This window comes from Erinaceus europaeus, chromosome X, assembly GCF_950295315.1.
Source record: "Erinaceus europaeus chromosome X, mEriEur2.1, whole genome shotgun sequence".
NCBI lineage: Eukaryota > Metazoa > Chordata > Mammalia > Eulipotyphla > Erinaceidae > Erinaceus > Erinaceus europaeus.
In genome coordinates, this window is record NC_080185.1 from 7,953,446 (window position 1) to 7,968,940 (window position 15,495).

The 15,495-nt window shown below is 38.1% G+C and overlaps 1 protein-coding gene across 8 annotated transcripts in view; it reads right to left on the bottom strand.

The window, feature by feature from the left end:
- Positions 1 to 4,487: 4,487 nt before the first annotated feature.
- The window catches only part of FMR1 (fragile X messenger ribonucleoprotein 1), a 43,835-nt gene continuing 32,827 nt past the window's right edge, over positions 4,488 to 15,495 (bottom strand). For 2 of the 8 annotated variants that reach the window (XM_060183392.1, XM_060183390.1), the window contains 5 exons: positions 13,782 to 13,868; positions 10,447 to 10,642; positions 8,784 to 8,891; positions 8,244 to 8,326; positions 4,488 to 6,416 (listed from right to left, as the gene is read on the bottom strand). In XM_060183392.1, coding sequence (XP_060039375.1) covers positions 6,306 to 6,416; positions 8,244 to 8,326; positions 8,784 to 8,891; positions 10,447 to 10,642; positions 13,782 to 13,868 — 585 coding nt within the window. In that variant the 3' untranslated portion in view covers positions 4,488 to 6,305. Of the gene's footprint in view, positions 6,468 to 8,243; positions 8,327 to 8,783; positions 8,967 to 10,446; positions 10,643 to 13,781; positions 13,869 to 15,495 lie in introns of all 8 variants that reach the window. The other 6 variants (XM_060183391.1, XM_060183388.1, XM_007527600.3 and 3 more) reach the window with 3 other exon arrangements.

Genomic DNA, 15,495 nt, shown 5'->3' on the forward strand with positions numbered 1-15,495 from the left:
GTCCAGAGTCATCACTCTGCGCAGTCACCCCCACCATGGTCTATACTTCTCCTCCTCTACAACACCTCTCTGGTGGCCAATAGAGTGGTGGACATGGGTTGGACAGGGCAGGCCTTCCAGAGCTTGCCCCGCAGTCATAGACTCTTTGAAATATAACCAAAATAGGACTACTATTTACCTACAAAACAGAGACCACCCCTAACTCTTCATCTGAACTATTTCAGCCTTTAGGTTCATAATTAGTCAACAATTTGGCTCTATATGTTAACTCTTCTTTCAGCCATCAGATTCCAGATGCCAACATGATGCCAACTGGACTTCCTTGGGCAGACAACCCCACCAATGTGTCCTGGAGCCCTGCTTCCCCAGAACCCCGCCCTACTAGGAGGAGAGAAAGGCTGGGAGTATGGATCGACCGACCTGTCAATGCCTAGTTCAGTGGGAAAGCAACTACAGAAGCTAGACCTTCCACCTACTGCACCCCATTAATGATCCTGGGTCCATACTCCCAGAGGGATAAAGAGTAGGAAAGCTTTCAGGGATGGAGATGGGATATGGAGTTCTGGTGGTGGTAACTGTGTGAAGTTGTACCCCTCTTATCCTATGGTTTTTGTCAGTGTTTCCTTTTTATAAATAAAAATTTTAAAAAAAAGTGCTCCCCCTCCACTTACTCATTTGGACTGAGCCCTGGACCTTCTTACAATGCCCCTTTGCCTCACCTTCCCTTTTGGGATTAGGCCTCAGCCAACCCAAAAGGAATATGTCACCCCCTAGTCCCTAGCAGGAACAAAGGTAAAAATATTCCCCTCCCATACAAATCTCAGCAGCTTTCCAAGCATTCTCTGGGTGCTCATATTTCTACCCAAATGCCTGGATTTTTCACACAACTATGTTAACATGCCCACATTTTCCCAGGCAGAGGGCTGTCACTCTGTCCTACATCGGGGGGTGGAGGGGGTGTCCTCCTCTTTGTGGTTATGTCAGTCTGATTTTCTTGGCATTCAACTCAAGCACCAGGCATGTCCATTTGCCTTTTTCAATTATTGGGACTAACTCAAATCACTGATGGCAGCAAACCTCAAACACTAAGCATTCCCTATAATGCCACAGGTACATTCTGAGTGTGTAGAGCATTGAAGCCACTCATATTGCATGCCAGTCGTTGCCCACCCCACCCCAAAGGCTCTGGGTGGCTGCATAACTGGCTTCAAATCTAAGATGAAGTTGCACCAACTTTTCCAACGGCACTTAGAACTTGTGCAGGGCATTCCAGGGGTGGGTCAAAATAGTTGCCTTATTTGGTGGGCTTCCGAGGGTCTTGGTGGCAAATGGCATGGTCCTCAGTAAGCATTAGGGCTACATGTTCTCCAGACTGTCAGCCTCCCACTACCAGTCCAGGAAGGATGCTGTTTATTTTTGGTATACTTCAGCTGATTCCTTTTGCAGGTTCCAAAAAGCAAAGGACAACGTTGGTAGAAGTGGAGTTTGTCTCAGGTTGGGCACCAGCCATGAGGCAGTGGGTGCAGGGCTGTACTCCCAACCCAGGTACAAAGAGAACCTTCTAATGAAGGTAAGGAAGAGGCACCTCAACATCCATGTCTCATGGAAAAGCATGTGAAGGTCAGGGCTATTGGCTACCCTCTGGGGAAGGCCGCTTTCTTCCTCTGAAGAGTTTACCTTTCTCCAGGCTGAGACTGAGAACAACCTCTCTACACAGAGGTGAAATGTCATAACCAGTATTACAGAGCTAGCTTATATGCCCTCCTGGTCAGGTGTGGATTATCCCTCCCTCCTTCCACTTGCTGAGCTCCTTATGTCCCTATTGTATTATATCTGTTTATGATAGAAAACACTCTTTGAGCGCCCACACTCTGTTCTTTGATGCAATATCTTACTGGTCCTGCTCTCCTGAGATGTCTGGCAAAAGACAGCGGAGTATTTACCAAAACAACTTTATACTTGAATGATGCCTGGGTTGGGGAGAGTATAGTGGTTATGTAGAATTTCATGCCTGAGGCACTGAGGTCCCAGGTTGAATCCTCAGCACCATAGACCACAGTTGAGCTTGTGTGTGTGTGTGTGGGGTGTGTGTGTGTGTGTGTGTGTGTGTGTGTGTGTGTGTGAAAGCCAAGCCAGAATTATTTCTTCTTTTAATATGTCATCCAAATTCTGTAAGATACTTAACTATATCCTAAGTCACAGAATTCCTTGTAAGCATATTCTATCAACAGCACATTTTCCAGCTTCCTTTGTAATCAAGAGTATAGTGTACAGAAACTGGAGAGATCTGTAAGGACACAATTTTGAAGCTAGATCTTTAATCATTTAGCAAATGCCAACTTTCAAGGATTTTTAATCTTCCTCCCACTGACATAAAAAGAAGTCTTTGCTATGGAGTTCTGGTGGTGGGAATTGTACCCCTACCTCTTATCCTATGGTCTTGTGTTTTCATTTTATAATTAAAAATAAAAAATATGTCCTTGCATGATAAAAAGTATGTTTCTTCTTCACAAGTTCTCTGAGAAATGATGTTCATGATTTAAATACAAGTATTGTTAAGCTAAACAGGATGAGCATCTGGTAATGGCTTATCTTTCAAAGTAAACGGTTATCAGAAGCATCAGAGGGCCACTAGGTAGATGCCGTTTATGCACAAAAAGCAAACTGACTAAATAGGGGTCAGTTAGTATGCAGATCTGAAAATTCATTGTATCCCTGAAGCACCTTGAGTTTCTAGTCTGCTGCCCCCAACAGGTGATTGATGTGTTGCACTAAAAACTACTGTGAATCCAGGAAAACCCAATCACTTCACTCAAGAGGACCTTTCCTTTCTGTCCACTAGCGTTTTCGCTGGGGCTCAGTGCAGGAGAGATTCCACTTTCCCCCTCCCTCCTTTTCTTTTCTTTAGTTTACAGAAGGTTAGAGACAGAGGAGAAACCATCTGCAGGTGGGGATAGAGGACACTTTCTAGCCACTGCTGCTAGTGGACTATGCTATATGTAATTTAGGTAGAAAAGTTAAGAGACTGGGTGGGTGGTGGTGCATCAGACTGAGCACCCACAATACCATGTGAAAGGACCAGGGTTCAATTTCCAGGTCCCTACCTGCAAGGGAAAAGCTCCACAAGTAGTGAAACAGTGTTTCAGGTGTCTCTCTCTCCCTGTCCTCGCCTCTCAATTTCTCTGTGTCAGATAAAGTTTGCAGGAAAGCAGAAAACAAACATTAATTTTTCTGGGAAAAAAATCAGTGCAGATGAGATTGCCCTGTGTCATCTGGGCATTTTCGATTCTAATACTAGACAGGACTTTCAATGATGCCACCTCTCCATTTGCACCCCTTTATCTTTTTAATTTTATTTTACAAGAGCACTGCTCAGCTATGGCTTATGATGGTGCAAGGGATTGAATTTGGGACTTTGGTGCCTCAGGCACGAGAGCCTCTTTGCATTTGTACCCTTTTAGCTAGGTGTGCCAGAGTTATTTGAAGCAGCTGTCTTGGCAACCAACTCAGCCAGTTTTCTACTTACAAACCTGTCATCGAATAACTACTGAGATAGTGATATGTTGTATATGCTAAATCAACATTGATTAATTCTAGGTGACAGAGTTATGTTTGTGTGTGAGTGCAGAAACCAGAATGGCCTAATGGCATCCCAGGTAACTGGTATGCTGACATTTTATAACTGAGAGTATGGAGAATTATTTCCAAGTTTCTACACTTCTGTCCTTTTAAAGCTTTTGAAAATGATTAGTGATTAATGAGGTAGAGGGAGATGGAGATTATCACTGGCAAATGCAATGATGGGAACAGGACTTCATGCATTGGAGTCTGACACTCTTGTACCACCTCCCAGGCCATGCATTTTGCATTTTAAGTGTGCAGAATAGAAGATCTGCAAAATATATATGCCTTGTAGGATAAATAAGCCCCCCCCAAAGTTTTTTTTGTTGTTGTTATATTTAGATACTTAAAACCAGGAGCAAACATCTATCAGACTATTTTTTCTTTGCTTTTTCTTAAGTGCAACTTTTTAATAAAAATTTACATCTAGATAAACAATCTTCAGATTTTCGAAACTTTAATAAGATTTTAAAAACATCATGAATTTGAACTGAAAAAAAAATACACGTTTAGTACACAAATATTGTAATATGAATCAACTCCAATGCCATTTGAAAACATGTGAATCAAATTACAGTTTAGAAGTTAGTATTTTATATTTAAGCAAGTTAGCGCCTTGCTGATTTGAGCCTTTGTAAAAAAGAGACTTAGTGCATATTGTAATGGCACAGTGTGCTTTTGCGCCATTTTTTTCACCTTTTCAAATAAGATCAAGTTCTTCAACGTTGGTAGATAACAGCTAACTTCCTATGACATGTGAAGTTTCCAATGGTAACAGTTACATTTTGTAACAGAACACTTTCTATAGATTTCTTCTATCTTAAAAGTTTAAAAGCAATCACTTGTAAAGATTGCATCAACATCAATTTAGCAGAGGAAGATCAAACTTTATTGAAACTGCTTGCATACAAAATATATTGCACTATAACCAAACAAATGTCAACATAAAATCCAATCTGTTGTTGCTAATATGTACAGAGAATATTGCCCAAGAGCAGTTACATTACAAGGTCATTATTCTACCTTGGTTAATTATCTACAGTATTTTAAACCAAACAGCCTACAGATGATGTGTGCAAGGTACCAATTTCTGTTTTCAAATACTATACATTCCCAGAATAAATAACTAGAAATCAACATTAATGGTTTGGCAATAATTTTAAGAGACTTTTTTTTTTAATATTCTTGAAATCATGTGCAGTTTGTCGCCATTTTTATATGCTTATTTGTATGCAAGGAAAAATAACTGTAAAATGAAAACTGAAAGAAATAAACTCACAAAATACATCAGAGGCAGAACTTCGGTTTGTACGGCTCTGTACAGATTCAGAGGCAGCACCCCTAGACTTGGAGTTATTTTTATTTTATTTTTTTTACGAAAAAATATAACATCTTAAGAGTGAAGATCCTTCACATATTTTCCTCAGTAAATTTCATAAAAAAAAAAAACTCAAAACAAAATCCATAAAAAAAAAAAGCCTAAGGGAAAAAAAAAGTAGTATTTGTTAACCAATCTTAAGTCTGCTTTCCCATTCTGCTTAAACACTAGACCTAATATTTCAAAGTTTAACCTGCTTCCAAATTTTCTTAGACAAAACACCTGTACGTCACAGGATTCTTATGCACACAAGATATGACCTCCCTATCTCCCCCGAGATAAGCATGAAATTAAAATATGGAAAACATCACAAATATTGAGGAGGACAAAATCAAAAAGGCTCTAAGTTTAAAGTTGGTCATCAGGCCAAAGAGCAGGCATATTCCCCTAACTTTCAACCAGGAATATTTGTTCCTAGCTGAAAACATTTTAGCCTTTCTCAAAGGAAAAGATGGTCATTTCTTCTCCTGTCTCTACAGAAAAATTACACAGCCCTCTCGTAACACCACTTGTCAAACTTCAGTGCAACAAAACAAAAACAAAAACAGTCCTAGTCTTTATACTGCTTAACCTGATGTTTATGTAAGGAAAAAAATATGGAAAGCATGCATTCTCCTATAAAGTACTAATGTTTGACAGGGTTTGCTACATCTTTAACATTTAGTGTTTCCAACTTATCTTCCCTGAACTCTGCATCCAAATATAATATTCCTACCTGCCAAGATATAAAAAAGGCACAGATCATACAACTTTTTTTTTTTGCTAATGAAAATGACAAATGTCACATCACGCACATCCCAGGGTCCACTAAAATACTGAAAAGTGGACCAAAGCATAAACTGACACAGGACATGAAATGACATCATACTTCATAGAGACTTCTATGTGAGATTGAAAAGAGAAGTCTGGTTACCTTCTATATATTATCATAAACAATATATTATGTATTCAGAAAAACTGAAATGTACTGGTCGATTTTATCCAATGCAGGGAAATGGTCCAAATTAACAGAGTATCACGGCTCAGAACTTCTTCTTCTTTTTTTTTTTTTTTAAGTAACTAATCAAATCCCTGTCTTGAAGTTTACTTAAATTGATGTCTGAAAACTTTGAGCTATCTCTTCATGCAATTTGGAAAATTGTTGCTTACGGTTGATAACAAAAAATAAAATCTGAGACAAAATTTGGGTTCATTTCATGCCCTGTGCCATCTTGCCTACTATTTGTCTTTGGCCTAACAAAGTTTTCTAATATGGAATAAGAATTACGGAAATGGTATAGGAAATATAACTTCAGAATTATGCAGTTTAGGGTACTCCGTTCACAAGTGGTTGCTGACCATCCGCGTTGTCTGGCTTTTCCTTCTTCTGGTTACGATCTTTACCCGTGCGCAGCCGGTTACCTTCACTGGAGGTATTCTGTAATGTTTTAGTGTGGACACTCCTTTCATTATTGCAGTCAACTCTGATCTAAAACAAGTTATAGTTGTTATATACACAGATCATCTCCTACTGTACTATGTAACTGGCCTGACAAGAACTTTAAGTTTGCCTGAAGTGTAAATTTCACATTACAAGGGGAAATGGAGGTGAGAATAGAAGTATAAAACTTTAGGTCAGATAGAATCTTTACTTGGTTTATAAGTTTAAAAAGACACTCTTCCTTCTAATTTAACTGGGTCACATTGGTCATCTCACTGTGCCCCAAATTATATAAAAACTTCTAATCCTACTGCCTCCTCTTCAAAACTGAATAGAACAATGAGAAACGACTAACGTGAAGTACCAGTACTGATTACAGGAGTTATACTTAATTATCATGGTAGGATTCAAAAGGAACAAAAGCGAAAGATATAAATCTGGACTTCACCAAGAAGGGAAAAGTGTTTGTTGCTAAAGGTTCAATGTTTTGATTTGGATTTATTCTCATACCTGCATGGAACATACAATTTTTAAAGTGGTATTCTACTCTTTTGATTATAAATATAATTATAAATAGGCAGCCTATTAATCAAAGCAATCAGGCTGGCAAGTTTAGCCAATGTGATAGTTTAAATGGGAAACTACTGGGTTGTCAGAAAAGGCATGAAACATTTTTGCATAGAGAAACATGTCATAACTTTTCTGACAACCCAATATATAACTGGCACATAAATACTTTGCATCTTTGTCAAGCACATTTATATACATTATTTTATTAATAAGTGATTAGGCCTAAGGTCTTTCCTATGCTGGTCCTTAAGAATCTGCAAAATTAACATCTACTTAGAACTGCTATGAATTCTAAGAAATATATTTTGAAGTTTCTGCTTTTAACATATACCTCTCATTAATCCTAACTGTTGATCCCAAACCAAGGAGGAATCCTAGCGACTTGAATTAAAATATTAAAGAGTTTCAGTGAAAACTACTGAAGTTATAGCAGGGAGCTGAGGGGGGGGGGCAGGTAGAAGGCTATCTTTGATGACATGGCAGAGGAACTTCAGTTGGTGGGTATGTGGAGACTCATAAACATACAGATGTATAAAACTATACCTCTGAAACTTTATGGCATTGTAAACCAAGATTGTATCAATGAAAAAGAGATTAAGATTAGAGAAAAGAATTAAGAGCCAAAGAAATAGAATAGAATGCAGATTATAGAAATCAAACACCAAAGTTTGAATGTAAATCTCTCATCATAAACTATATGATTGACTCTACAGTTTACTCACCTATAAGATGGAATAATAAAACTACTTACCACAGGGGGCTGCTGTAAGATTAAAGGAAATAAAACACACATACAAAGAGCACTTCAGAAAGGTGCCTGGGTATGCTCAAGGGTTAATTAAGATTCAGCAAAGGTGATGTCCAGTTTAGAAGGAATTCTTAGCAAAGAGGCTGGCTATAATTTTATACCATGTACTCATTACCTGTCTATCATATTACTACTACCCATGAGACAGACACCTTCTTTCACTTATTTTCCAAAGAAGATAACCTATTCTTGCATCTCTGGGGTAGGGGTGGACCCACAAGGCTTACTCAGATCTCTCTCTCTAGGCTGCATCATCTATAAAAAAGTTGTGTAAATTTTTTCAAAGAGCTAAGATTGTTCACAACTGTAATGGTGAAAGAAAGATGCTTCACAAATACCATGTTTACAACCTTTGATCGCTCTGAAAAACCTAATGAAAATCAACTCATACATTTCAACACAATGTCACTGCAGCAATTTGGAGGGAAAGAATTACATGGCTTTACCTGGAGGGAGCCATCAGCTGCTCTTCCTTTAGCATCTCTTGGATTGCGAGGACGATTATCTGTTCGGGAATGGTCATCATTTCCTATAGGGACATTTACTGAATCTGAAATGCTTATTCCAAGTTAATTTATTTAGACCAATCACAGAATCCACAGTGTAACCAATAACCTAGTGACTCCCAGCTACATAACAGTTAATAACCTAGGATACTACTAAGAAATAGAAATGACCGTGAAGGCATTGTAATTCTGTGCCAATAATGGTTACAGGTCAACCTGAGCTAATAACCAAATTCTATGTTTAGACTTAGAAGAGGAAATACCTAAGTGATTATTCTTATGTTCGCTATGAACTACAAGGCAGCATGTCTAACAGTCAGTCCTCATTACAAAAATGAAAAGCTGAGCTTTTCTTCTGGTGATCAGTGAAAATAGGAGGAATGAGGCCTTGGTAAAATATCACTAAATTACCAACATTTTCACAGAACTTCAGGCAAACACGATGCCTTTTTCTCAGTCATTAAATCAAAGCCTTTATACCTTTGAAGCCACCTCCTCGTCCTCTTCCTCCTTGTCCTCGTCCTCCACCTCCACGCCGTCGCCCATCTCCTCTGCGCAGGAAGTTCTCCCTTTCTTCCTCTGTTGGAGCTAATGACCAATCACTGAGTTCATCTCTGTGGTCAGATTCTGTTTCAGAAGCATTTGATGCTTCAGAATTAGTTCCTATCGAGAGTTAAAAGTTATATACCATTGTCCGACTTTAAAAAAAAAGTTAGGTTAACAGAATCATCCAGAGACGTTTCAGGGGTATTCCAACACTCTTCCCAATTTATAATCCCACCACGTTTTACTACCTTCTATTTTGTTAAAAAATTAAATTCAAAATAAAGGGCTTCATAATATTTGGGGCAATTCTGGTTATAGAAATCTGGTACTCATTAAAATAAGTGGGGAGAGGGTTTCATTAGCCATCTAAGTTCAAACCTGAGTATGCCACATCATTAAACAGCTGCGCTCCTTTAACATCTGTGCTCTCTGGAGGAAATGTTGCCTACAACAGTTAAACGCAATACCTTGATAAGCAAAACCTCTATAAAGGGACTTCCTTATAATCAGGTTTGAGCCCAGGGACAGAAGGAAGTCCACTTCTGCATGGGTAGCAAAGAAGGCCACTGTGGCAGGTGCCTTTGGGAGGAATCTCATGTGGGATCAGGGCAGACTTGGGTGAACCTAGCTCAAGTGGGATATGCTTGCCTGATATTTGGTTCTCTCCTCCTACACCCACTGGAATAACTTATCATTACCAAAGAAATTATGATAATTAACTTGGTCTACTTGAGGGGCTGACTACTAATAGGGAGTAGGCAGTGGGGGGTGGTGGTGGTAAGGTGAGAGAGAGGTGAGGAGGAAGGAGCAGGTTATGCCTCCCCAACTCCACAACATCAACTTTACTACCTCTCTCTCTTCCTCTGGAGGAGCTAATAATAGCTTCACCATTATAGCTTCATTCCTGTGGATCTTGAAGGCTTGTCCATATCTTAAAGAGTTCCTTTTTGAAATGTAAATATTTGTGAGATGGATTATACCTTATACTATCATTAGCAAGTTACATAGGAGATTACACAGTTGAGCAAGAAAGACAGTAGGCTGGCAATTGGTGGCAACGTTCAGTGAAAAGGACTGGGAGAGCAGAAAGAAGCACTGACATAAGAGCTGGGGAGGCAAAGAGAGAGTCTTTGCCTACATCTTGACTGTGCCTAGGGCTGACTTTAGCCATGCCACTCAATATCACCTTATGAGCCACAGGATGCAGACCCCTGATTTACACAGTCCATCCAGCAAGTATGACCTGCGCATGCCTGACAAAAAATGAGCCACAGTACACAAATGAAAAAAAGTTTTGGCTATACAGTAATAGAATCAAGAAAGGCCTTAAGAAGTCATCAACACACAAGGGTTTAAGCAGATTTATCCCCAGTCAGAACATGGACAGAACTCACACCTGCCCTGTGAAATCTATGTGTTTGTCAGATTTTTTTTTTTTACTCTGTATGTCTCTTACAACACAACTTGACCCACTGTGAATTGGAAAAAAAAAATGTAGTGAGAAATTGTTAGAATGGGATTCTAACGAATAACAGAGATTAGTAGCTATTACGTCTAGGAACAGATATAGTAACTGAGTAAAATGCTTAGTTTGTACCTGAAGTATATCCAGGACCGCGTCTGCCGTGCCCCCTATTTCTGTAAGGTCTACTACCTCGACCCATTCCTTGACCATCATCAGTCACATAGCCTTTTTCCTTATCTGTACGATTTGGTGGTGGTCTAGAACTAGCTCCAATCTGTCGCAACTGCTCATCAATTTGTAATCTCTCCAAACGCAACTGGTCTACTTCCTATTTAAAATATACAAGATAACAGTAAAAATAATTTAACATTTTCAATTCTAAACTCACAGTAAACACCGTTACACAGAATTATCAGAAAATTGAATGGTGTCCTTTAAAAAGAAAATATAAATAGAACAAAAATACTCAGCATTAAATTTACACTGAATAGAAATAAATTGCTTGATTTGGCACTATTATCCAGTAGAATCAGAAAAGGCACAAATACGCTACTTTGGGGACTTCTTGATGAGAGGATACTGAATAAACCCACTCTAGGTAAATGGCATTTAAGGTGTAACAAGTTAAGCTTAACAGTATCACATTCTGTAAATAATCTTAACTGAAATAGACCTGCTAGTTAGTGTTTTAATCCACAAAGCATTAAAATTGAGCCATCTCCTATTTTCAAAGAACATATAATATGGTAGATTCTTGGATGTAATTAAATCACAATTCTTTTCAATGAACTAAAATGTCTATATTCCTTACATGGGAGAAGGGACTATCTAATAGATGACAAGTTTGGTCTTAGGGAATGCCCTCAAAACTTCTGGACTACAACTCTGCTAAAACAAGTATGACAAACAGTATAGAGTCAGTTAACCAAAATATATAGCTAAAAATCTTTAACAGACCCTTACACACAAGGTTTCCATATGCTGGGTTTTATCTTTCCTTTTAAAAATAATTCTCATTTCATTTTTTTCTTTCTAATTCTTATTAGAAAGAACAGAGAGAACTTGAGGGGGGAGATAGAGGGAGAGAAAGATAGACAGTGACAGACCTGTTTCACTGCTTGTGAAGCTTCCCTTCTGCAAGTGGAGGGTAGGCTCAAACCTGGGTTTTTGCAAATTGCAACATGTGGACTGAACCAGGTATGTCACTGTCCGGTCCACTGCTAGGTTTTATCAGATTCAGATAAAACCTACATCTAACCCTTATACATACATCTCATAAACTGGCCACTGGGACATGGATCTCTAGGTATAATAGTATAGGTTATCTCAGTCAAGCAAGAGGCTGTAATAGGGGCCATCTACACGAACAGTCAATTGGAGCAGCTTCCATAAAACTTCAGTTTGTAAAAATATTATTCTGTGACAGCTTCTAGAAAAGAAAGGGCAGGTAAGGGTCGACGTGAGTTTCATCTGTGCTCTGAACCAGAACTGATAATTTACAAAGGACTTCAGCAATGGAGTCTATAGCTGAGTAAGCAGTTTACTCTAAAAGTATAGTTAAAGCTCATGAAATGGGAATATCTTGCAAAACAGGATGACAGTCCAGGGTTGTCCCACTGGGGCAGAGCAGCCACCTTTTGGTAAGAAAAGCCACGCCCAGCCAAGGGAAGATATGATGGTGGAAAGAATGGCAACAGGACAGCTATTGATAACCAAAAAACGATATCTAAGTGTGAAGAATAAATCAAAAGATCTAAGAACATTTGTCAAGAGAACAAGGAACTGAGACGATGTAACCCTCACTCTACAGGTCTTTATGATTACTTAAGCTAAGAATATGAAGGAAAACATACAGCAGATTAGACATAAAGTACACTTTAAATAAAAACAAATAAGCAAATCAAAATGGATATCCTACCCATGCAAACCTTGCTGGATGAAACCTTCCCACTTTGAATTATAACTGACCGGGATAAAAATGAAGGGACGTCTAGCTATTATGTTTTTCTTCCTTATTTCCATACATATAGAAACCAATTTTATTTTATTTTTTTTAAGAAATCATCAAAGAAAACTCTTAAGGTAGCCTTAGAAATGGTAAAACTTACTTTGTATTCACTGTTGTAGTACAAGTCACATTACAATTTTGATGCATATGGATGTAAATAATTATTTCAAATAAGTGACAAATATTCAGACTCAAATTCCATGACATTATAGAAAATACTGGCCAAAAAGAATTTCAAGAGGCAGCTAGTCTAGGTAATTACCTTGCATAAAGTCACATAGCTAGTTGGTGACAGAAAAGAGAATAGAAACAAACTGTTGGGTTGGCAACCCAGTGTTCTTTTCACTACATCTTGTAGACTACTGGTTCCTACTTTCCAGTTTGCAGACTATACAAACATTAACTGAAGTGAGCATTTACAAAAAGACACAAATTGTTTATATTTTGTGTAACAGCATAGAGAAAAATACTAAGGTTAAACATTAAAGCAGAACTTTAAGAAAGGCTGGGATTTCCTCGGTTTAATGACATGAAGGGACAATAGAAGCAAGTGGTACACACACAAAATTTACTTTGGAAAAATAAAATCAAAGTCAAGAAAGGATCAATTGGGTGATAAATTAGGATTACCTAAACTGAACAAAGAGACTATCTTTAAAAAAATTTTTATATTTATTTATTTATCTATCCCCCCTTTGTTGCCCTTGTTTTATTGTTGTAGTTATTATTACTCATGTCATCATTGTTGGATAAGACAGAGAGAAATGGAGAAAGGAGGGAAAGACAGAGGGGGAGAGAAAGATAGACACCTACAGACCTGCTTCACCACCTGTGAAGCGACTTCCCTGCAGGTGGGGAGCCGGGGTTCGAACCAGGATCCTTGTGCTGGTCCTTGTGCTTTGCGCCATTGGCGCTTAACCCGCTGCACTACAGCCAGACTCCCAGAGACTATCTTTTAAAAAAAATATTTATTTATTTAATCCCTTTTGTTGCCCTTGTTGTTTTATTGTTGTAGTTATTATTGTTGTTGTTACTGATGTCATCACTGTTGGATAGGACGGAGAGAGATGGAGAGAGCGAGGGGGAGAAAGAGAGGAGAAAAAGATAGACATCTGCAGACCTGTTTCACCGCTTGTGAAGCGACTCCCCTGCAGGTGGGGAGCCGGGGGCTAGAACCGGGATCCTTCCACATGTCCTTGTGCTTTGCGCCATATGCGCTTAACCAGCTACGCTACCACCCAACCCCCACGAAGAGACTATCAAAAGAAAAAGATAACTAGCAGACTTTACTGAGAAGTGGAATTATTGATCTGGTTTGTGAATATTTTTTTCTATTACCTTTTACAGGTCACTCATTGTAATGTAAAGGCTAGAAGAAATCCTAACCGCTGAAAGATTTACTAGGGAATTTTTATGTTAAACCAATTGGATAAGAAGGTAAAGGTCATTCTGTTCTCACCTTCAAATAGTTCAGGTGATAATCCAACAAAACAGTGGCGTTAGCAATGCTGTCCTTTGTCCCCACAAAAACAAATGGTACCATGCCCTGAAAAAGAAATGGCAATAATAAGCCTTTAAGAGCAGTGATGGAATAATCTGAAAAAACCTAGTAACCACTAAGTTCATAACACAGGGTCTTACAAACAATAGGTACACAAATGTTTCTTGAAAAGATAAAAGTCAATACATGAAAAAAGAAGTAGTTTGTATAATTTACACATCTACCATGAATAAAGACAGAGCAATATACCAAGGCCTTAAATACATTAAGTATTATATTCTAAGCACTACCATTGAATGTTGGTAAAATAAAAAATTTTGCACTTCAAAATTAGATAAGCCTTAACATGAGATGCATAAAAATATAATTCTATAAAATGCTCTCATTTACTTAGTGCAGGCTTTTCCTACAGAAACTTATTTAAAGAAATCACTTAGAATTAGGTACCAGCATACAAAAGTAAAAATGAAATGAAATTTTGCTAATCAACAGAGTACAAACAAAATACAATTAGGATAAAGTGAAATGCACTGAGTAATTATTCTGTGAGAGAAAAAAGGCAGGTACATTTATAAGCATAACATTTAACAACCCCGAATACATCTCAGTAACAAATTTTAAAAACTGTTAAAGGCTGAATCATAAGGAAAGTATGATTACCTCTCTATGGTACTACTTTTAATATGGGGGATAGCTTTTAAAAATATATACTTAAAAGAACTTTAAAAAAAGAAACACTGCTATTGTAGTGTATTGGTCTAAAGAAGAAGAAATAAACAAACAAAAAAACCCTTTAACAAAACCTTTTTTGTTAAAAAGTTATAGGGAGGGGACCAGGGAGTGTCACACCTGCATGAGAGCACATGTTACAGTGTGGAAAAACTCAGGTTCAAGACCCCAGTCCCATTAGAAGGGGGGAAGATTTGCAAGTGGTGAAGCAGTGCTGCAGGTGTCTTTCTCTCCCTCCTCCCTCCCTCTCAGTTTCTTTTGTCTCTATATAATAAATAACTAAGTAAATAAATGTAATAAATACGGAAATCTGGTCAGCAGTACAAATAAGCAGCTAACACTTATGATCAAGTAGGTAGTTGTTTAGCATTTTGCTACTGAAGTATAATACACATGGCTACTGATATTCACAAGTGACCTAAGACAAGCATATGGAAGCGCTGCTGATGTGATTGTAATTGTGTGGGTGTGAGAAACCAAGACATTGTGCCTTTGAACAAGTACTACTCTTTAATAAAGAACATTCGTTTGAAAGGTGTAGCTACTGCTGGGCTGCTTGGCTGGACTGCATTCAGTACAGCATCTTCAAGGCACGTAGGGGCTGAAACAGGCTTTTTTCTTTTTCACGGGACAGTGGCTGTCAATGGGGAACAAAACTGAAGGATTAGGAGATACTGCTTCTGGTCTCACTTGCATCTAGTAGGTGAGGTACTGCTTCCCAGCAGCAAGAAAACACCTGCCAAATCAGGTACAACTGTAAACCCAGAGCTTTATGTGCATTTCCTGTGAATAATATAGGAACTAAAATAATATATAATATATAAATAATAAACAATAATTTAGTTCATATAGTAATATATGAACTAAAATATTGATCAGGCCTATGAATTAGGCTTTCTTTTAACAAAACTTATTTTTTTTTACTTGTTACAAAGCAGTAAGC